The following is a 24,568-nucleotide window of genomic DNA, read 5'->3' as shown; positions in this document are numbered from 1 at the left end:
CTCACTTCAATTGCTATCAGTAGTACCACCACTTTCCTTTTCTCCAGTCCAAGAATATACCTTTGGGAAAGGAGTGGTCCCAGTAGAGCATTATCTCTTCCTGAGAATGGGAGAGGGTCTACCACTGCAACATTATAAAGATTTCCATGGGCCTGCAGTTCACATTCAAAATCACCAATAGAATCATAAAAACCTGGCACATACTCTCAGAAGTTTCATTTTTTAAAAAGCTGAATTTTACTCAGATGTGCTTTTTCAACTTTTGTCATTCCACAAGCAAAAAACATCTATCTTCCAAAGTATACAAAAGCCTTTGAGAAATATATCAAGTCTCAGCTCCTGAAATTGCTAGCATATCTGCAGAAACAACAATGAGGTGGTGATAAAGCCTGGTTTTCCAATCTATGATATGTGAAAGAAACTACAACATCTATCTTCTTCGACTCTCCAGTACTTAACAGCAAGAGAGATTTATGCCACCAATTGCCTGAACAAGTTTATTCCGCAAAACAAACAAAGGTTTATACAACTAAAATCTTTGCTCTGAAATGAAATCCACCAATACTTGTGCAATTTTATTAGTCTATACTGTACAAAGATTGACGATCTAAGGTTTTGAAAATCAGGTGTCACAAAGCTTTGATGGGATAAGGGTATTGTTTTCAGTAGCAGGACAGTGTGTCTTCATAAAAGGAGTTATTCTTACGTTACTATACTTATGATTTGGCCAAACCTATTATTTCTCAATTAACCTTCATGGTTGCTTTGTATATAATGACTGGACTTTGAATTCTGTGTTGAACCTATCCTTAAATACATTGGGACTAGATATCTACACGCAATGAACTGGTTGATCAGCCAGCTCAAGGTTGACTCAGCCTTCTATCCTTCCGAGGTCAGGTTGGTAAAATGAGTACCCAGCTTGCTGGGGTGGGGGGAAGCCTGCATAATTAACTTGTAAACCGCCCAGAGAGTGCTTGAAGCGCTATGGGGCAGTAGAGAAGCAGCACACTTTGCTTTTTTTGCTTTTTGAAAATAAGTCCTCAACATTCCAAAGAGACAGGCCAGACAGTTTCAGTGCCCAAACTAGCTAAATTTTACCTCTGTGCTATCTTTAAAAGAACTTCAGCCCTGACTAAGGCTAGACCAGTTCTTCTCAGTCTATGTTCCCAAGTATCATACTTCAACTCTCATTAACAACTAGCATGGCCAATTGTCAGAGATGATTGAAGTTGTAATCCAACATGTGGGAATGTAAAGTTTAGAAAGGCTATAACCATGTACCCTTTTAGTTCTTGACTCTCCAAACTCCCTTGTATCCATGTTCTGTTACTCTGTGCAAAAGAACCATTTCTTGCCTCACTCAGGTGAGTTCTTCCCACTGTTCATCTTTCTCCAGCTCCTCCTAGCTTCAAAATGATGCATGTAATACCCATACCCCCTGTCCCTTAGCCCCTCTGAATGGTGAGCAGGGAATGTGCTTTATTAATATCTGAACTGCAAGTTTTAGTTTATATTTGACTTAAAATCCAAAGGGGTAACACACACACACACATTCACTCATTTTGGAAGAATAGCAAAGTGTCACCATCCCCCTTTCTAACAAGCTGAATAAGTTGCATTTAAATACGATCTTCTCCTAAAAATGGAATGAGGATATTTTTACAGTGTTCTGTTTCTCAGTGAAGAATATTTTTTGTAGCACTTAGTCCAACATGCAGGGGTGTTAAATCCCCAGACCCTTTCCCAAGAAAGTAGGACATTCTGACAGTTTCCTTTGGAGAAGAATGAAAGTGCTCTCAATACTTTTTATGTGCAATCTAAGCAGGCAGTCCTAGGGTGCCAACCTGCAATCCTATGATTCTGTTGTGCCAACTGGAAGTCTGGCTAATTCACATAGCTGAAAAGCTGCAGCAGGTGCTCTTTCCGCACTTACAAACTCACATTCCCAATTTCAGAATCTCATTTGTTGTACCAGATTCAGGTTTTGGTGATGATAGGGCACTGGGGATGATGGCCTTTGGAGCTTTACTTGTCTGAGTCAGTCCTTGTCCTCTCTGCCACCGTCACTGCTGCCCACTGATCTGTGCTCTTTTTTTCTGGGCCACGTCCATGTGGCTGCCCAGGGAGGACAGGGCAGGTCATGCAGAGGCACTGCTTTCTCGCTCAAAAGGGGCAACTCAGCTCTAAACCACAGCAAGGGGGAGGAGTAGCAGAAGGGCCAGGTCACTCCTGGAATCCCCCTGCTGAAGTATGGGCCTCAGGAGGCACGGAGGAGGAGGAGGCTAACTCCAAATACTGGTCTTGCTTGCTCCTGTTGGTTGGAGAAACTACAGGATCCCACTAGCCAAAAATAAAGAGACATATAATCCACCTCCTGCTTATGCCCACCCCCATGATTACTTGGAGACTCAGAGATGCTCTGGCTGCAGAAGTAACATGTTTGCAATTCCCAGCCATAGGATTTAACCACATTCACTATTTCACTTCTCAAGCTAATTATTATACAGTTATTCTGCAGAGAGTAATAATTATATCTTGAACTGAAGGCATGGGTGCTTCCAGACCGAAGCCTCTTACTGTTAACAATAATAATAATAAAACATTGTCCAATTCTTCTAAGGAACAGCAGAAAAACACGGGAAGGCTACAAATTGTAAAATACAATGTCCAACTGAATATACAAATGAACAGAATAACTGTCAAATTTTGTGAATGAAGCGACTGAACATAAAAGCCTAGTCTGGATCTGAAAGCATCCCACAGACCTAGTGTCCAGTAGTCTAGTATTTTACCTACAGTGAAAATCTGATGGTATTAAATGCAATAAGTAAGAATAATACAGTACTTTGAATTATTCTACTTTTTTTATTATAATGCCAAACTTTTCATTGTTTTGTTTTGATTGTAAGTATTTTCAGCTATTTCACCATTCCATAAATGCATTTTGGTTATCTTGAATTTATTTTCTTCAGCCAAATTTGATGCCAAGTAAGAGTTTCCATATGATGAATGCTGCTTTTCAAGCATAAGAAAAATATATTCAACTACAAGATAACATTTTGAGTTCTCTAGATTTGTTTTACTGCTAATGTTGGGCAGAGAGGTTATATAAATAATTTGGCTGCAAAGTTAAACCTTAATCAGTTAAATGTGTGCTGTGTCACCACTGATCCTGTACATTTGTCCTTGATGGATCTAATATTTCTGAAGTATTATACTGCTTTGTAATCAGTTTGGGAGAACAAGGGGGAGGAACCTCTCCATTCCAATTTATTTTTAAAAACTGACAGGAGTTCTACTAAGATTTTGCTGGCAATCTCCGGACATGTACATTTCCACTGATATTATTTGCCTGAAGCATATTATATGTGGTCTAGAAGAAAGTGAGAAACTGAGAAGTCAATTCCCTTTCCTTGCCTTGACAGAAATAGGGGGGGGGGGAGGAAGGACTGCATAGGATGAGGTGGTTGACCACATGGGCTTTTTCTATGCTAAATCTTTTTGCTGCCTGAATCTCTGTCTCTGTTAGTGACTACAACTGTCATCCTAGTTGCTGACGCCTGCAATTTTATTCACCATCCTTGCTTTTTGAAACTTCTACAAACCTAGAATAAGGCCTGGAAGCATTGCTCTCATCCTGTTCTGGTTTCAAAAATCATAGTGTCTCAAAGGTAAAGCTACCTGCCCACAGTCTCAAAGCTTCTGTGTTCCAGAAAAGCACGATACAAAAGTCGGAAGTGCAGCAGTCAGAACCAGTAACGCAGTCCCATGTTTTGCTGCAGTTCAGACCAGAGGCGGCCTTGCCTTTAGAATGGGTGAGCCATTGCACTTGAGGGCGGCAAGTGTCATATTCATTACTACCCCACTGCACCCCGCCGTGTTTTCTTTTCTTTTCTTGCCTGCATCAAGATGGCCTGTGCCGCTCTGCAGAACTGCCACTCTGAGTAGCTCCCCAAGAGCCTCAGAGAACAAGAGTGAAAGGCGATGCCACTTCCATAACTGCCACCTACCCCTTGCCTTAAGAGAAAGAGAGAAGGAAGAGGAAAGAGCCAAAGGTGAGGGGGAGCTACCCAGAAGAGGCAACAGACACAGCTACCGCAACTCTGCCAATACCACCCTGAAGAAAAAGAGGAAGAGGAAGCAATGGCACCACAAACTCCTCATGCCAGATGCTGGTTTTATACAGAGCTGGTTATTTCTTAAGTAAGGGCCTGGCTCTGTGAGATACGTATGGAGTCTGCTGCGTAGGTGCTACCTGCCCCTCCTCCAGGGGATGCCCTTGAAGCTGCTGGTGGTGGTGGTGGTGGGTTCACTCTCACCTTTGGTTCCTGCACCCTGCTCTTTTACTCAGGGCTTCAGAGGACAGGGAGGGAGAATACACTGCCCTTTTTAACATCCTTCATTTTCCTCTAGGTGGGTGGGTGGGTGGGTGGGGGGAGGAGGAAGCTGCCTTCAATGACACCTCATCCTATGGGAAGAAAGGAATGACTCTGTCTCCTGCAGGACGGCAGTGGGCGTTTTACTTGTTTCATTGTGTGTGCAAGAATGCAATATGTAGGGAGCTGAGCAATATGGGAGGCAGTACTCTGCTGCCTGCCTCAGGCAGCGAGACAGCTTGACCCACCCTTTCTTCAGATAGATAACATCATAGCTCCTATGCCTCCCCCATTATGCTGGATGCCCTCATTCCTAATTGGGTACATTTTCTATACTTGATACTGCCAAACACAAAACGTCATTTCTCTTATTGGTTGTTGTCCATACACAGAAAGAGGCTAGGTGTTTTTAATGGCACCAAGGTGCAGCAACTCAGGCAGCCAACGGTAACAGCCCACAGCAAAATGGCATGTTTCTGAAGGACATTTTCAAAATTCTGTGACCTCCCCTTTACCTAGCACATGTGGGAAAATTATTATCCTAAAATATTTGATGCAGCGCTATTCGTAACAAAGTCTGTAAATCCAGCCCTTTTAGGAACAACAGAGAGTGAAGGAGCATTCTTTATTAGTTCAAGCAATCACAGCGCCTGAAACAATGTGAATGGATCCAATTGGGGGGGGGGGAAGTAAGATCTCTAGCAGTAAAGGCAAAAAGTACGGATGGGGAGGGAACTCCGAGCTGATTCCCATTTGCTTTTATGTCATGGGGTCAACAGAATTACTGCAAATTAGCTTATCCCAGTCCTGTAGCATTTCCTGCATTTTTGTCAACATGGTCAGATCTGGTGTTTGTTTTGTTTTGTTTTTTCCGGGGATTCTGGAACAGGTATTTATGACATATATAAAAAGACTGCAATAAAGACTCTGTGCAGTTGTTCACTGTATGAAGCATTTACCAAAGTCTTCCACCCCACCTTCCTTGTTTCTTTGACTATGGCCCATTTCTTTTCATTCTATTTGTTAGAAAGGATCTGCCCAGGTTTTTGGTCCAGACACAGGCACCAGAAACTGAATAAGAACAAATTAACACTTGGTGAACAAGTGAGATTTTGGTCTAGCAATTCACAACAATTATCCCCAAATATCTGAAGACTGTTGGGCTGCATTATTTATTTTTATTTCTCCATAAACCTCAAGGGCCTTGTTGATTGAAAATAAATAATTGAATGAATTATTGCTGCTGGAGCTGAGGCTTTCGTACAAACACATGTTCCACATTTATTCTTGCAATGAGGGATCTCTTGGCCACTTGATGGGAGAAGAAAAAAAAAGCCAAGAAAGAAAAACTATGTGTCTTTTTTTCTCGGCACTTTGTTGCCATATGGATTAGATAGAGATCGTATTTTCAAATGGAGAGGCTTTCTATGTTGATAAACATGTGGTTTATCTAAAAGGAAGAAAAAAAGTTCTTTAAAATGCACACTGAGCAGTCTCTAATGGCTATGGATGTGCCAAATAAAAATAAAAATATAATTTTGAAGGAGTCTGGCCCTCTGCCCAATTTGTAATAGGCTATGGGTTTTATTTTCCTATGGAATATGTTGTTTTATGTTTAAGCTATCAGAGTTGATGTATTTCTCTCTGTTTTGAGTTTAGGCCATGCACTCTACTCAGCCCCGTGACAAATTGAATCCCATGCTAATGTCCTCTAATAAGATGAGACATTACCTTTATAAATGACCTCATGGAGAAGAGGTTGGCCAGCATAGTCGATAGGCCTGGTGCCAGGCAGCTCTGGGCAATGAAGCCCAGCTTAAGTTCTGCAAGGCATATTGCATCATCCCCTTCTTTCCAATTCCAACTTGGGATATTTAGCAGATGGGCCTGCAAAGGAAAACACAAGTTTTAAAGAAGAATCCACGTGCTTGCCTGTGCATTTTGCTATAACACAGAACGGATGAAAAGGCAACAGCAGGACAGTTTCCAGTTTTTCGTTTCTGAAAATTTCTCATGCCTCAAACAGTCACAGAACATGTACAGAGTGACTTTCCTTTATTAACTGAACCAAGTACTTTTAAACTGGCATGGAGGATGAAACTTCAGTGTGGTAAGTATAGCTGTCCGTCCACAAGAAAAATGTTGGAGAACTATAAAGAAGGAAGTGGCTGACCCGCAGAAGTTGTCTCCCCATCATTACCAATAATTACTCATGTTGGCTAGAGATGATGGGAACTGGAGTCCATCACCTGGGCAGCTAAATAATACCTACTTCTACTATAGGTCCTCTGCCTCCCACCTTTCTTTTTCTGAAAGTTGGATTGATTAAGAAGGCATCTGCCTAGGTATCAGAAGAATTTACACTGTGAAAATCGAAGTACAAAATTGTACAGCAGTTCCTTATCTCTGACTTTCTTCCTGCCAAACAGGAGAAAGCATATCACTCCCAGGAAGAGGAACAATGCAAACTGTGCCTAACAGAACCTTTATCTAGTGACACTTGCAACACAGTTTAGCTTCTACATTGGACACAGCCAGCAGATACAAATGGATACCATAGAGTGCCCCCTCACTTCCTGCCAGATCCCTATCCCCATCACGGGATAAATATAAATAATTCTGTATTGCCAGACTCAGACTGCAACTACACGTCCAGTAAAAACTGGGAGAAATGCAGAACAATTTTAGTTGCTTCCCGTGATGCAAGCCCTACTGTGGGGCGTCCTTTGCAGTTGGCCGGGGTGAGAGAGCTCATCCTGCTCTGCAGGGCTTGCTTGTCCAGCCGGTGGCTGGATGCTTGCAGCTAGAGAATATGGCGGCTACATCAGCATCTTTGCCAGTCAGAGATACCCTACATCTACACCACTGCTGCTGCTGGTGTGCTCCTGGACTGCCACCGCAATCACTTTCCAGCCGCTCACTAGACAAGCAAGCCCTGCCATGGAGGAAAGTCTCTTTTGTGTTAGGGCTTCTGTTGCCAGCTAACTGGTGCTGGAAAAGTTCTTGGCTAACTCAGTACTGGCCAGCTGGCCACGTTGTTCTTCCAGGGCAACTCCAGTGGATCCATTTTTGCCACAAGTCAAGTGGGCAAGTCGCTGCCCCAACTCTGGCACTGCCAGTAGTTAAGAAGGATGTGTGTTCCCAGCAGTTTCATACCTTTTCACGGATAACCTGCAGTAAAAAGCTTGCTGTGAATTGGTTGTTCTGGGCTTTTTGGGCTCTTTGGCCATGTTCTGAACACAGCCAAAGAGCCCGAAAAACCCAGAACAACCATTAGATTCATGAAAGCCTTTGCAAATATATTTACTGTGAATTATTTTCAAATGTATACTTCGACTTGATACGGCTCACCTTTTTTTCCCTTATGAACATGGTATAAATCTATAGAATATCTGAGAGAATCAAAACCAACAACCAGGTTACTCCAGGGAAACTGATCAACCTGGCATAAAGGTATAACATTCCAGAGAGCCAAACAGCGATCACCAGGCCACCTTGGGGTGAATTCTCTCCTGCTGGAGTAATCTGTATCATTCTATTAGGCAGTAAGAATAGTTTTGCCATTAATCAAAAGATCATGGTGGTAAATACAATAAATGACTGCAAGCTTTAATTATCCTTGCAAACACTGATAGGTCACAGTTCACCTGGCAGATGACTGTACGAGACATTATTCTTATTCGTACATTCTTGTACACCAGAGTAACATGAGACAAATTATGTAAGAGGTGGCATGAGAAATCATGATGGATGTGTTTTAACAGAAACCTTAGAGATAAGTGCCCCTTCAGGTTCTGCATTACCTTGTTGTGATACTGCAGCATCTGGGTAATTATTCTTATTTTTGGATGATAATTCTTTATGGAAATTACTCTAGAAAGAAAGAAAATAAACCAATGTTTGTCATTTTGATATAATTACAGTTTCACAAATATGAGTCACTGGATGAATCTCAGTTCAATAAAACTTTCACCTATCTAACTTCAGCAGAGCTATTCTGGTTTCCTAAAGCGAAATTGGAAACATCGGTGTTAGCACTAATGCATTAAAACTGAATTGTTAAAGAAGAAAAATCATTGATGGTTAACCACTAAGAAAACTTACAAAGTTAGTTTTTTAAATTAATTTACTGATTACTTTTTAAAATTCTTAAATTAAAAATGTTTAAAATTACTTTAAAACAGTCTCTAAATATTTGGAGAATCTTTCACCTTTACTCCAAAATAATATTGTTATTTTAAAATTATTTATCTTAACCCTTTTAATTATGTAATCATCGCCAAGGTGTACATCTAAGATGGAGATTTTATTTATTTATTTATTCCATTTATACCCCGCCTATCTGGTCATTGCGACCACTCTAGGCGGCTTACAACACAAATACATGAACAAATATGTATATATAAAAACAAATTTTACACAATAAGAAAGATTCTACAAGATGGAGAGAAGACATCATAAATCATAATAGAAAGAGAAGGGGAAGAAATCAAGTTCATTTTTTATAAGACAGTTCTGAAATTTACCAATTTCTTTATATTTGAAACAGGAAGAATTTAAGAGGAATGTGGCAGAAACTGAAACTGTGAGATGTAACCATGTCAGTGTTTGGGATTCTTAATTCATAAAAGTTAGGGTTGGATGCATTATTAGTGATGGATTAGGGCTGTCGTATCTTCTTTTCTGAGAGGCTCCTTATCTTCACACATATATGTCAGGCAGGTATAAGATGATTTCCACCATTCTGTACCCATTGAATTTCACCAATGTAGATTACTTTAATTTATTTTCAACTAGCCTTTTCCTGAAGAGGAGATGAGGCAGGAGGTGCCTGGGTAGAAATGCTCTGTCAGCTGGTGGTCATCTTGGGAGACAAGGCCTGAGGCCTGTGTTCTAATCTCTGCACTGTCAGGGAGCAGGCTAGGTAGGTGGGGCTTGTCAGCCTTGGAAGGCAGCCCATCTAGGAGAAGGAAAACTCCAATTTCAAACCTCCACTGCCTTATGGCTATATCCACTTTACGTCCAATACAGAAGAAATCTGCTCCTTTGAAATCTGCTACAGGTGTGATCATCCAGGACCGAGCACAGCAGATGGAATGCTGGGTGCACCACTAATCTGAGCTATATTCCAGAGAGAATGCAGTAACCGAAGGGGCACTAAATAACAGCAAGTGCCTGCCTGTCTTGGAAGAGTTGGACAGCGAACCAACTTTAGCAAAAATAAAAGCGGCCTTGGATTCCCTCACCTTCGGCAAGGCACATGGGAAAGATAACATCCCTGCTGAAGAGCTGAAGTGCTGTAAAGTGATAATCACCACCGAGATGTATGAAATCTTTGCTTGAGGGAAGGTGGAGTACCACAGGACGTGAAGGATGCAAACATTGTCACATTGTGTAAGAACAAACGAGACAGGGGCAACTGCAATAGCTACCGTGGCATCTCTTTTCTCAGTGTTGTAGGGAAGCTGCTTGCCCATGTTGTGCTGAAGAGACTCTACATGCTTGCAGACAGAGTGTACCCAGAATCACAATATGGATTTCGATCTAATAGATCACCACTGACATGATATTCTCCCTCAGACAGTTGCAGGAGAAATGTAGGGAACAACAACAGCCACTCTTTGTGGCCTTCATAGATCTTACAAAGGCCTTTGATTTGGTTAGCAGGGATGGCCTTTTTAAAATACTTCCCAAGATTGGATGTCCACCTCGACTCCTTAACATCATCAGGTCCTTTCATGAGGAAATAAAGGGCACTGTAGTTTTTGATGGCTCAACATCAGATCCCTTTGACATCTGAAGTGGAGTGAAACAGGGCTGTGTCCTCATGCCAATCCTGTTTGGGATCTTTTTTGCTGTTATACTGAAGCACGCCTTTGGAACTGCAACAGAAAGTGTCTATCTCTGGACTAGATCAGACGGAAAGCTCTTTAATCACTCTAGATTGAGAGCGAAGACCAAAGTCCAACTGAAATGCATGCGGGACTTACTCTTTGCCGATGATGCAGCTGCCTACTCTGCTGAAGACCCCCAACAGCTCATGAATCGTTTTAGTAAGGCCTGCCAAGACTTTGGATTAACAATCAGCCTGAAGAAAACACAAGTCATGGGCCAGGGCATGAACTCACCTTCTCTATTACCATCTCCACGCAAGAATTGGAGGTTGTTCATGACTTTGTGTACCTTGGCTCAATGATCTCTGACACCCTCTCCCTAGATGTCGAGCTGGATAAAGGCATTGACAAAGCAGCTACCATGTTCTCTAGACTCACAAAGAGAGTATGGCTTAATAAGAAGTTGATGGCATATACCAAGATCCAGACCTATAGAGCCTGTGTACATTCCTGTACTGCAGTGAGTGGTGGACCCTTTGTGCATGGCAGGAGAGGAAGCTGAACATGTTCCATATGTGTTGTCTCTGACACATTTTTGGTATCACCTGGCAGGACAAAGTTCCAAATAGAGTAGACCTAGAATGAGCTGGAATTTTTAGCATATATACATTACTGAAACAACGACACCTACGTTGGCTTGGGCATGGTGTGAGAACGGCCAATGGCTGGAGTCCAAAAGTTCTCCTATATGGAGAATTAGTACAGGGAAAGTGCCCCAGAGGGAGACCAAGCTGTGATACAAGGATATCTGCAATTGGGATCTGAAGGCCTTAGGAATGGACCTCAACTCAAGAGAAAGCCAAACTGATACATTTTGCTATTCACAAATGAAAATAACATTGTCTAACTCCCTTCTCCTGAGCAGAAACTAAGACTCAACTCAAAATTAGTTGGAAAACACAAAGCAGTTCCCATCAGTATCTGGTGTCAGTAATGGACTGGATGAGGACAAATAAACTGAATTCAGACAATGGTTAGTTGAAAAGCAGATCAAGGAACAGTGTTGGATGAGATTTCTCTCTGAAAACACAGGTGCACAATTTGGGGGTGCTCCTGGATTCAATTCTGAGCCTGGATGCCCAGGTTTCAGCAATGGCCAGAAGTGCCTTTGCACAGTTAAAACTCATGCCCCAGCTGTGCCCATTTCTTGGGAGGGCTGGTTTGACCATGCTTACACATGCCCTGGTTACATCTTGACTGGATTACTGTAACACGTTCTTCATGGGGCTGCCTTTGAAAAGTGTTCAGAAACTAACTATTTAAGCTATCTAAAAGACTGCATCTCCCTCTATGAGCCTTGCCGGGCTTTAATATTATCAGGGGAATCCTTTCTGTCAGTCACTCCACCCTCACAGGTGTGCTAGGTGGGGACATGGGAGAGAGCCTTCTCTGTCACTGCTCCCAGACTCTGGAACTCCCTCCCATGAGAAGCTAGCCTGGTCTCATGATTGCTTTCCTTCTGCAAGCAGGCAAATACTTTTCTGTTCAGGCAGGCTTTCCCTTAATAACTGGTAGTCTGAGAGGGGTTTCTAAAGGAATGGTTGTGCTCTGTTGTTTTAAATGTGCTTTAGTATTGATTTTATCACCATATTTATGTACAGTATATGTTTTAATTCTTTTTAAATATTTGTATACCTACTGTCTTTAACTTCTATGTATTTTTTTAATGATGTAAGCCACCTTGAGTTCTTTTTAAGGAGAAAGGTGGGATAAAAATATTTTCAGTCACTCAATCACTCAGTCAGTCAGTCAGTCAGTCAGTCAGTCAGTCAGTCAGTCAGTCAGTCACTCACTCACTCACTCACTCACTCACTCAATCAATCAATCAATCAATCAATCAATCAATCAATCAATCAATCAATCAATCAATCAAAGTCCTTGTGACCTGTCTTTGAATTCATCTCATTGTACCAATTCAGAAAATAACAAGAGATCATCTTCCAGACAAATGGAAAAACAGAGAAAGAGTTTTATCCAGTGTACTTCAGCACCTATGGGAGGTAATGAGGAAAATTCCTCACTACATTTACTCAAATATCTTTGCAGCTGCTACAGAAGAAACAAATACTTGAAGTAGCAGGATTATGGATGAAGACATCCAGACAACCACTGGGACAGGGATATGTACTGCTGTTATATTCTGCAATCAAGCAGGAACTTGGAAAAAACCCAGTTATATAGCTTTTTCTGGCAAGCTAGATATTATCCGCAAATATTTTTATCCCATTTTAATTCTCCTTTAAAACTTTTTTTCTGAAAACATTTAATTAAGCATTCAATTTTATTGAATCAAACTTGTTTGTTCTGCCAGTACACAAGAGAATTCTGTTCACTCAATAAGCATTAACTCCTCCTGCACACTTTTAATTAAACACATGGAATCTGTTTAAAATCCCTACTAATCTGCATCTAGTTTTTTATTCTTTAATCTTTGTATATAATTTTAAATTAAAGCAAGAGTTCTCTGACCAGATGAAAATGTGGCTTTGGCAAATGACTGAAGCACTTTGGGGGCCACAATTTTGCTGCACTGCATCACAACAGCAGACACCTTGTAAAACCTGGGCCGTGCCTAGTGTCTGGAGACCACATGACTCAGTTTTCCAGCTCCTTCATCAGGGAGATAATTGCCGTGACTAAGAGAACAATCTCAGCTGGAGATTGTATGCATTGGGTGACCTACTACCCAACCTAGTTGATCAAACTGTCCAACTAGGAATAGGGAAATATATTCACTGAGGTCAATTTATTGTGCAATAGATTGAAGCCTGAAATTCAGAAGACAAATGAGATTCATAGGCACAACTTGCACCACTGTGACACAAGAGGCTGGAATCCAGTAGTGCTGACCTAAACTGTGTTAGTCTGGTTTTTGATTCCTCTCTAAAGATCCCAAACATCCCTTGAAATCCCATTCATCATGAGAACGCTGTTGCAAGTTTTGGGATTTGAGGAGGGGGGGGGATGAATCTTTAATTTCCAAAAACTGCCACCACTGTAAAATCATTCCGTGGGCAGCAGTTTTCATAAACCAGAGACTCTCCCTCTGCCAATCCCATGGTTTCCAACAACTTTCTCATGATGAAAGAAAGGGAGCCCTTGGACCTTCAGAAGACTGAAACAGAAATTTCTAACTTCTAAAAAACCCCCACTGAGGCTGATGATGTCATCAGTCTTAGCAGTTTAAGTTAAAGCAACAGGATTTCAGCCACAGTGTCTGTCTGTGTTCACTTGAAATAACAAATATATGTGGGATTCTCACTCTTGCCTTCCCCCAACAAATAAACATGTATATTGCATTAGTGGTCTTTTCCCAAGATCATTAATAAAATGTTTGGTTATACATGTGTGTTTTTCTTAACCAGTATTTGTCAGAATGGTTTTGTTAACTTTACAGTTGGAATTGCATACAAATACTTTCTTCTAAATTACCTCATAATATTAGAGGCATCTTCAGCATCTGGGTCAGCGCAATATTTGTTGGCAAGGATTAGGCACGCATCTGCTGACTCTATCTGGACACCAAAGAAGAAAACAAACATAAAAAACAAGAAGAGTGAACAGAACCCATGCAACAAAATAAAAGATAGAGGAGGACATTTGAACTTTTTGCTGCTAGACCAAGTGTGACATGCTCTGAATGTGTTACTGTTGAGGCAGATGAAACAAATTTAGATGGAATTGGAAGAAATAAGCTGTAAGGAGGAGGTAGAACACCCACCAAAAGCACTGCTCAACTTTAGAAGGTTTTGGACCTGTTCTATGAAGGATTCTCCACCATGTGTATGATTCACAGAGATCAAGAAGAAGCCAAGCATTCCACAATAATAATGTCTCATAATTCCCTGTAATATGTAGCTTTGTTTTCACAGGTCAGAATAAAAAAATGGCAAAAGTTTTTTTCTCCAGTGGGAAAAATTACCAGAATCTTTGTACATTTTATTTTTTTCCCCTCATGAAAATAAATAAATAAAGTCATTTCGATAGGCCAGACTGCAAAACATTGTGGCCAATACCTATTGCTAGTCTTGAATGATTCAGTAGGTCTACTTTTGATGGGACTACTTGAGATACTACTGTGAGCAGCATCCTAAAAATACAACACTGGTCAGTATTTTCTTTAAAAATTGGTCAAAATATAACGTTTTAACTTAATAGTGTTTTACTCTACAACCACCTAGTTGTGTTTTAGCATAACTATTCTTTTTTAAAAAATCTGCACTAATTTTTATCAGTTTTTACCTCTGTCTGTTTTAAACTTGTCATGAGACGCCTTAGGTCCCAGTCCTGGGATGTGCCGTGTAAGTCAAATAAATAAATAAATATAACAAAACAAACGGAAGCAAAACAAAATAGCAGCACAGCGTCACTTCCATGTGTGGATCCACTTTGTGCAAGTAATGCTTGGAAGGGGTTATTGTTTGAGAGCAATTCTGTTGACTGAGGTTCAAGAATCCTCAATTGCAGAACTTTCAACTATGAGAATAGGGTCATATTTTAATGTTCTTCTGTGTTTAAGGAACAATGCATAACTTATCATACATAGAAAAAAAGCAACTTGTAAGTTTTATTCATGATGAGCTAATTTTCTATGATGAGCCCACTGTCTATAGTCTTGATCAGCCATTCTCAACCTTATTTTCGCCACGGCCAAGAAAACAATATTAAAACAGTATTATATAAGTTGCATAATGAACCTTATAAGGTGGTGTGTGAAGAACTGTTTCCAGTCTGTGGCCCGCTTCAAATGTGCCAGGGGGCCATACTGCCCTTGTTGAGAATGGCTGGTCTACATTATTAGCAGGTTGGTTTTGCTGACAATCAGTTGAAAGATTTATTTCCAATATTAGTTCCGTATCAATTCAAACTACAAAAACTTCCCTCACTGCACCAAGAAAATTGTAGTTTTGTAGTTTGGTGAGGATGATGAACGTCTTCTGATAAAGAGCTCTGGCTTTCCTCACAAAACTACACTTCCCACTTTTTCTTGGGGAAAAAGAGTAACTGTTAATATTAGTTCACACTTGTAATATAGCTGTACGTTTTCTATAATGTTGACTCCAAATAGTAGGAGAGAAAATGGAAGACACACATTACCTTTACTCTAGCCAGGTCATGCGGATTGAGAACTGAACCCTGAAAAAATTCCACCTGAGTGAAGTGTCGTTTAAAAAGAGCTTCCAACTCAAGGTTAGGGGAGATACTGAATTGAGAAAGAAAAGACAAAGCAAGCAGAGCACAATCAGTGAACAATCTTCTCTTTTTCTCTCTTTCCTTTTGAACAGATTATCAATTTTCTGTGGTTTTGTAGGAACCATAAATGGGGTTGTGCTTTGAATTTTTTCCTCTTTCCTTTATATCTCATTTAAGGTTCAGAGCCATTCGGAATCTTTCGGAACCAGCTAGAATGTTGTCCTCTGGGTCAGCTGTTGGACGAGTAAGATTAAAAAGGAGTAGGATAGGTACTTATTTTTCCCCCAATGATTTAGCTATTCTTAAAGTGAAGTGTTTTTCAAAGATGCAAACACATCATTGCTATAGGTATTTGAAGTTGTTCCTTCTTCCCCCAAATCCTAATTTATTTATTTTTTAACTTCCAAGACAATGTGGAAGCTTGGACACTTTTGCTGAATCTTGATTGGTCCCAAAAGTATTTTAGAGGAAACACAATGGATACAATCAGAGGGACTTTTTGCTATACTTGGACTTCATTGAAAGGCTGATTTGAGTAATCCAGGAAAACGCAGTAGACAAACACACTTTACTCAAAGAGTTCACAGTAGGAGGGACTCTACACAGGCTGCGGTCACAGCCTTAGATCTCAGGATTGTTTTATGCAAAAACCAAGAACTCTGATCAATTCAATATGTTATTTCCATTTTGCTATGACAGTATCTATTTCCCTTCGAAAGAATGGGCACTAGCTAGTTAGGAATAACTTGAAATGCTATGAGTTTTGCAAGTTATATATTTTTAATAATCTTTATCCATTTTAATAAATACAATTCATAAACAAGAGAATTATTTGTCATTTGTACTGTATTTTACCTCATACAACTACAAATATGTTTAATCAATTTTGATGGACAGAATAAGAAGCCACATATCTTGCCATTAAGGGCTTTGGTGTCCTCCAAGTGAGTGGACAGTACTCACTTGATGGGAATGGGTCAAAACTGTATCTCTGTCTTACGAACAGTCCATTTGTCAAACCACCTGCTCCATAATACTTGCCAGTTCTAATGTTAGATTTTGTTGCAATAGAATGCTTATGGATGGATGACTGCTGGTAAGGCTTTTCCAGGTTTTTAATACTGCCTGGAAAAGTTGAGGCCTCAAACAGTTTTTTAATAAGAGAATTCATAGAGATCCTGGATATCACTACTTTTTAAATTTCTTCTTTTTTATTCTCTGATTTGCAGCCCTATTTGAACTCATGTCTGTAACTTTAACTCTATGAAACATATCCTCTTGGAAATGAGAAGGATTAAATCCTTTATCTATGATGTACTATCAAACAGTACTGGAGTGCAGGAAAAAATGTAAACAGTGACATTAGAAAGAAACAAAATATTAAAACTATAGGCAATAATAATGATGTTATATTTCAATACAGCTAAAATAATCACACACAAAAAAAACAATTATCAAGATCACAGAAAAATCAGTAATTAATGCCTGTAACATGAAAACCAACTGCCTTGATTTAGCCTACAGATGACACATATAAATATCATAACTTCATTAGCTGAATTGTATCAGGCCATTTCCTACAGATTGGTCAGACAAACACTGGAGTTGTGTGGGATTCTTGTTTTTGAAATGCTAGAAATTCTCTTGGCTTCACCTTCAAATTAGTGGCAAAACCAAACCTGCTTGCAGCTACCCTCATAAATTACCTGGAGACAGCAGCACAGAGAGTGGGCTAATTTAGCTGAACCAAATATCCGCCATTCCTATCAAAATTCTGTCAACTTGCAGTAGCCTCCCTTTTTTACTCAGATTTATTATCCCCTCAGCATACTTAGGATAGATGCTCAAATCCCACAGCACACCATTGCTACTATTCTCAATGTTTTCTTCAAGAGGGCCTTAAAATCAGTGGCTGTGATGATATGACAGCTATTTAAATCCCCCCAAATCCAAAAAGTAGTTTGGCAAAACATCATGGTAAAAAGAAAACTGTCACTGGTACATATGCAATATTTTGTTACAGCTTCTTTAATAGAGATTTATAGAAGATGCAAAATCTGCACATGCCCAGACTCACATGGAAATTTGTTTCTGCTTCTAGGGATGAGGGTGTGGGGAAATCACCATCATTTTAGGGTTTACTTACTTATGCAGAAAGACGATTTCTACGTTCACATCATCCCTGTCCTTGTGCAGGAAGTCCTTCAGGAAGTTGGACACGCTTTCCAATGTTATGTGGCCACAGACAACAATGTGCCTGGGACAGAAAAAAGGGCACAGTTAAGTTAACCAGAAAGGAAAGCAACAAGCCCAGACAGATTGGAAAAAAAGCATTCTTTTCTTGTGAAGAAAAAACATGGAAAGAACGGGGGGGGGGACCCGAATCGACTGAAAAGTGTCTCCAGTTCATTCCTGAGAAGGAAAACACCAACACCATCAGTTTCTGATAGTTCAAACTACTCCTGGCATCTTAATTTCACAAAGGATTAGTGCAAGAAAATAGCCAAACAGTTATGCACAAAACACAGAAAATTGGGCCTCTGGACTGCCCCTTGCCTCCTCTTTTGATGCACAGGCATCTGTGTGGATGGGGGTTCCCCACAATGAACAATCCAAGGCTAAAGCACCAAGGCCAGCTTGTAGAACAGGAATTTTTGTGCGGTCCTGATGCACTCTCCAGGCTTACAAGCCAGGGCAATAATTATAGCAGTGTAATAAAGGCTTATAACATGGGATATATGAATGTGGCTTTAGATATATCCACTTTTGCCATAGGTTCATATTATATTTGATACCTGTGACCTCCTGATCTCTCTAGGCTGACTTTGGACCTCAATCCACACATTTGCTGATAAGCTTGGGGCATGCTGAAGGTTCCAAACACACCAGTTTTACTGTTTGTTATAGTTAAAGTTTTCTTTAGTTAACCCTTGCCCCGACTAGAGTAAATTCATTGAACCAATCCAATGACATTTAAACACATGTTGACTTCACAAGTCCCATGCATTAAAGTAGTCTAATCTAGACAGGCCTGGCCATGCACTTTGGCTCCCCTCTGCCATTGAGATCTCTGCACTGTTTCTCTTGCTGAAATCACAGATTTGAAAGAACCAAATATGTTCCTGAGCTCGTGTGATGGTCAAAAATAGAAGAATTTTTTAAAATAAAGCTATTTTTCCTTTAGTAACAAACAAAATTAAAATAATAGGACTCCTTCACTGTATCTTCAACTTAAACATTTAAGGCTTCTTGATGAAGCATTTCTATTATTTGACTGTTGATTCTCTTATTCATTCATCTGATTTTATTACATAACTTTAAATGTAGCTTCTGGGGTTTATGATGTTGTTATATATTCTGCGTATGATTTTACAGGACAGACAGTTAGGGCTGATCCTTATGCCAATTTCTTTGTCTCCAAAAGGTTATCTTAATGTAGCAAACCAATCATCACTCACAAAATTAAGAGCTTCTGTCTCCCTCTGAAACAAATAGTTCTAAGGGACAGTGCTGTGTTGGCAGATCCACATCTAAACTATATACGAATGGCCATTTTCTGACTGACAGCCTTCATCATCATCATCATCATCATCATCATCATCATCATCATCATCATCATCATCATCATCATCATCATCATCAATACCACCACCACCATTGAACTGCAGAGCTGGAAGGGACCCTATGGATAACTGATTCCAGCCCCTGTCAAGGTGACACAGTGGGCTGGACTTGATCCATAGGGTCCAGAACTCCCAACTTCCGGCTCTGCAGCCAGATACCTAAACCACTGAGCTATCCAGCAGTTTCATGTAGAGTAACACAATAAGGGCCTAAATGTGAAGAAGACCAGGATAGGTCAGGGTCAGGATATAAATGTTTTGTAGGTTGGGTGGTGACATCAAAGCTATAGCCAGAATAACTCCCTTCATTCTCCCACCCAACCTACAAAACATTTATACCAAATCTGCCTTCTGTAGCTATTTTGATATTGCAGAAGGATAGCTAAGGCTTTGTTTCCCCCCACAGCACCAGGCCACCCCATATTAATTTTTTAAAATTTTATTATACAACAAATATTAGTTAAGAACCATGTATAGAATGAAAAACACACAGAAACAACATAAAGCAAGGAAGGATGTGTGGTAATAAAGCTGAGGTAATGTTAAGATAGAACAGCTCAGTAAATGATAAATGAAACACATTTTCTAGAGATCTGCATGAGGATTTGGAAAAGCTGGAGCATTCATGTTACTGTTTATATAACTGATAAGCCGGTACCATATTTCATAAAAATGAGATGTATAATTTCCCTTCTTTAAGAGAATGCATCTGCTTGGTTAGTTTATCCATTAAGAGCACTTGCCAAGAATTAGTATACTAAGTTGACAATGATATGTTAGACAAAGCTTTTCAGTGAAAGGCAATTACCATTTTAGCTGATTGGCAAAGAATGGTTATATGAGATTTATGCCGCAAACTTGAATTTTCATTAAGAAACCATGATAGCAAGCCTTTTGTTGGGCATAAATTAATCTTTTGAGTTGTACTTTCACAAATTTCTCTAAATATAATTTCCCAAAAGGTAGATGACCACCACATGTGAAAATATGAACCAATTATCATGTACTCCTTCCAATATTTACAAGTAATAGCATTATTTATTTGATTTAACTGTATCAGGGTAAGGTACTACCTCTGGAGCATTTTACAATTATGCTCCCTAATTTTAGTTGATCCTAATTTAAGAAGGTTCTTGTTGAACACTGACTGATTTTTTTAAACAAAACGACGAGCAAGGAAAAATACCAATAGAGAAGGTGGAATGATCAATTTGTGAAATCAAAATATCCATATTTTACATGTATTCCCTAAAAAGGCATGTTTTTTTAAAAAAAAAAAAACATTTTAAGCAAAGGAACAAGAGGGAATTTGCTTACAGTTTGAAACTCTGGCCTGTAAAATATAAAGAAACAGGGCCCCACCATTGTCTCTGAAAACAGCTATTTTTAAAACTCAGGAAAAAGGACAAGAGATAGAAAGTCTTAAAGGCACTCAGGATGTCTCTACTAATGAAAAAGCTACTCTATCTAGAGATTTCCCACTGCTAGAGAAGGTTAGATGAAAGGTTAATGACTATCCCCAATGTCAAGACAACTGGGAAGTTTTGTGGTTTTCAGACCTCCATGAGCTAGGTCAGTTGAGCCCTCTCATTACTGCACTTCATTAAAAAAAACTGTCTCATAGCCTAATATTGGGGGGAAATAATGATATCAAAAGGGAATTACATTTTATATTTGAATCCCCCAATAATTTTTTACATGGAGTAACAAGGACACATGGCTTTGTTTTTTATTCTTTTGTGTTAATGGCGAAATGAGTCTGGAAACTTTGCTATGTCCCATAGATATCTGAGGATGTTATTGTGACCCTTTGAGAATTCTACTTTCCCCCTCTCTGAATTAAGATAAACTATTTATCCTGTCCTTCATGATACAACAGTTTAATAATGATATTACAAGTCAACTTTAATATACCTTTCACATATGTACCTGGGTACTTAAAAAAAGGGATATCTAGTGTGGTGTATTTAGAAATACAAAGCATTTTTTTAATACATCATTCATATGCTGCATATATCCAATCATAAATGGCTCATGATTAGACATACTCACATCATGTGCCTCAAAGATGTATTGTCTGTGCTACATCACCAGTAGTTAGCTAAAATGGCCAATTTCTTTCTGAGTAAATAGAGTGGTGTCCTATACATCTGAAATAGTTTTGATAAATCAAACATAGCTTTAGATCTAAATAAATTTTAGGTTCAAAGTTTTGACACTTACATACAAGGCCCTCCATGGTTTGGGCCCATGTTACTTGCTGGACAGCCTTTCCCTAATGTCACCTGCCCGATCCACAAGATAATTTCAGTCAAGACTCCTCTGGGTGGCTGCCTCTAGGGGGCCTGAAAGACCTCTACAAGAGGTAGGGCTTTTTTCTTTTATATGATTGACCTGTGTCATCTGTTTTTAAAGGTTATCTGCACACTGCTTTTATTGCTTTTATCTTTAGTTTTTCTTTCTGTTTTGTATTATGTTTGCTGTAACAGAGTAGTGCCTCGACACTAATGGGAGCAGAACATAAATCGAATGAATGAATGAATACTGGAGATAGGACAGATAATTAACTGGTTAATTTTCACTGGACAGTCCAGTTCTTTGCCCCACTCCAGTCTAAGTATTCTGAAGCTTCAGTATTTGTCAGTGGAGGAAAATGGACAGTATTTCCAATTCTCCCTTTCTGGCATGCTGATAATGGAAATATACCAGCATGTCAGACTATTTATTAATAATATGGCACACAACTAATTCATCTTGCTTCTAATAACTCAAGTGCAAAAGTCCCATCTGCATGAATCACAGAGACCATGAAGAACTGGTACAATAATGCCAGTATGGCTGTCACAAACAAATGAAAAAGGATACATGTTCCTTTAAAAAAATAACATTCCAAGCTCCGTCCATTATTGTACAAGAGAAAACAGTATTGGCCATCTTCAACTCTTTTAAGGGTTGAAGCATCAGAAAAGCGGTCAATCTCTCTTTTAACATAAAGCCATTGTTTTATGTTTCCTTGTATATGCTTTGCTTCTCAAAGGGAAAGGACACAAGTTTTGCATGTGTAGTTTGCAGAAGTTATGGAGACCTTGGTGAGAAAGACAGCACTCCATGTCTTTCTCATGTCTAGATGTGAGGACTCTCATGGAGTTTCAACATTCCTCATTGAAGGGCCTTGTTTTAGTCAAAGCAGCCTTTACGATCAAGAAAGAAGAACTCTGCAAACATTCTTTGAATTACACCCCTAATGAGGTAACAAGATGAGTTAACAAGGAAGAACCAAGTGATGAGGTGAAAGTGGAGGGGACAATGGCTACAATCAACCAGTCCATCTTCAGATTCACAATACTGTGGAAAGGGAGTACCAAGCATAGTCAGATGTGTACCTTGGACAAATGGAGACCTCACTTTGACAGGTTTAAAGAAATGCTAGGTGCTCTCCCATCTGAGTAGAAATATTGAAAGAGAAGGGAGTTGAAAATGGTTGAGAACTCCTTAAAAGCAAGATACTAATGGTTCACAAATATTTTCCATGCTACAAAAATGGGAGACGTTCGAAGGAAAGAAAACGGTATTTTCATCAGGAGCTTTCTAATCGGCTCAAATTAAAAAGGTGCAAGGATCAGGAAATGAAAAGAAAGCAAACATGACGAAGGAAAGCAGATGCGTAGCTACTACCTGTAAGGAGAACATTACAAGGGTTACAGCTCAGAAAAGATTTTCTTTGCTATGTTGTGAGCAAGAGAACAAACAATGAAGTAATAAGCATGCTGCATGGACACAATAGTCTATCTTAGCCAAGTTTTCCTCTGTAAAGGAAGCTATGTTCAGCCAGTATGACTTGTGACCATTGGAGCTGAAAAGCTGGAAAAGGCTGTGTGTAAACTGCTTATATACAAAAGGAGGCAGCATATGTGCAGTTATCTACAGTACTTCCATACTTCTTTGTCATTAATCTCCCATGTCTCTTTGTCACTCTGGACACCCTTTGGTGAACAAGGATTAGCACTCACTGGTGACTGCTATAATATGGATATAACCAACTGGTTAGCCATCTGCACCACGCTGCTAACTATAGGGCAATATGAAGACTTTTACCATTCAAATGCTTCCCCAGCTTTTTCATCAGATGTTAAGTCTGGAGCAAGCTATCCTCATGATTTGGCAGGACAGTGCACATTTGCAGCTTACACAGTTGCTATAGTCATCAGACGAAAAGCTACTGCTTTCTAAATGGTCCTCTCTATTCACCTGTCGTGGCTGAAGCAGAAGGGAGCATGGCTAAAGTTCATTTGGTTTAGCACAATGGCATCAAGCTGTTCAATATTCCGATCTCTTGGAGGGTCATCCGGTCTGGTCCCTTTGCTGTGCAATACCCCATTCTTTAGCTGGCATCCAAGATGACAGCAGGTGGCAGGTAATAAGCAAAGCACTTTCAAAGGTAACATTTAGACCATCCAGGTCACTGTTACTTTGTAATTGTTCTGAACCCGTTCCAATCAATGTGTGAGGAGGGAAATCACTGGCTGGAAGCAATGTGAAACAGGTAGCAAGTGATTGCCATCCATGTAATTTACTACCGAGGCCACTGAAAGTGTCTGCCCTTGTTTCGGAACTTGGTGCTTGACTAAAAATGTGAAAAATCATTGAGGGAGCCTTGTTGGTGGAAGGATAATGATGCAGAACAATGACTAAATCAATAACCAGCAGAAAAACATTATTAAAATCATCATCCAACATGGTTAGATGTGCAGTGGTATCATTATCTACTCTAAAATTGCACCTTATATAAATACAGTACATCTTATATAACATTACCTTCTTAAATGGGCCAGAAAGAGCTTATTACATATGTAGATTAAAAAAATAATCAAATGAGCCTATCTATACAGTTAAATACTGGATTTTTATTGCCAGCTTTCAAAATGAGTGTAATCCACCAACTTCATGCAAAATAGAAGTAGTTTTTTTTTAATCACAGCTCCCCAAATTCCCTTTCTTTGTGGTGTAGGAAAAACATATTCTCTAGGAGGGTCCCCCCCCCACACTTTTGCATGAATCCAAGAAGAGTTTATTCCTCCCCTAAGAGTTATGCGTAGCTGTTTCCTTGGATGCATCCCATAGTGATCTATCTAATTCTCCACCAAGCAGCTTCTGACAAAGAGCCCATGTAACTTCCTTATGACACTGAAAGAGGCAACTGCTGCCATTCTTTGTCCTGAGAAGTGAGAGAAGCATAATTGGTAAGGAAATCTATTTTAAGACTTTTGCTATTATTTTGGATATTTTAAAGGCTGCATTTGTTCTGTTAGAACATAACATATGACACTCCATCATTACATATCTATCTAGACTGGGACATTCCAAACTGGGCAACGAACAGTATTGTGTAAGTCTGGCATCAAAGATTTAATCAAAAGCATATGAACACAGGATCTTTTCCTCAACCTTTAACTAGGTATACTATTTAACCTGTAACCTT

General features: G+C 39.6%; 1 protein-coding gene across 33 annotated transcripts in view; it reads right to left on the bottom strand.

Annotated features, from left to right (window-relative positions):
* Positions 1-24,568, bottom strand: part of KCNMA1 (potassium calcium-activated channel subfamily M alpha 1) — a 668,230-nt gene that overhangs the window by 193,788 nt on the left and 449,874 nt on the right. For 32 of the 33 annotated variants that reach the window (XR_013543877.1, XR_013543878.1, XM_072995024.2 and 29 more), the window contains 5 exons: positions 17,613-17,723; positions 15,371-15,476; positions 13,706-13,788; positions 8,183-8,252; positions 6,111-6,266 (listed from right to left, as the gene is read on the bottom strand). Coding sequence is in view for 30 of the 33 variants with exons in the window: in XM_072995024.2 (XP_072851125.2) it covers positions 6,111-6,266; positions 8,183-8,252; positions 13,706-13,788; positions 15,371-15,476; positions 17,613-17,723 (526 nt within the window). In the remaining 3 variants the exon portion in view is untranslated. Of the gene's footprint in view, positions 1-6,110; positions 6,267-8,182; positions 8,253-13,705; positions 13,789-15,370; positions 15,477-17,612; positions 17,724-24,568 lie in introns of those variants that run through there. The other variant, XR_013543879.1, reaches the window with a different exon arrangement.

This window comes from Pogona vitticeps, chromosome 3 (assembly GCF_051106095.1).
Source record: "Pogona vitticeps strain Pit_001003342236 chromosome 3, PviZW2.1, whole genome shotgun sequence".
Taxonomy (NCBI): domain Eukaryota; kingdom Metazoa; phylum Chordata; class Lepidosauria; order Squamata; family Agamidae; genus Pogona; species Pogona vitticeps.
Note: the sequence above shows the minus strand (reverse complement) of the source record. Positions and strands in the feature narration are given on the sequence as shown.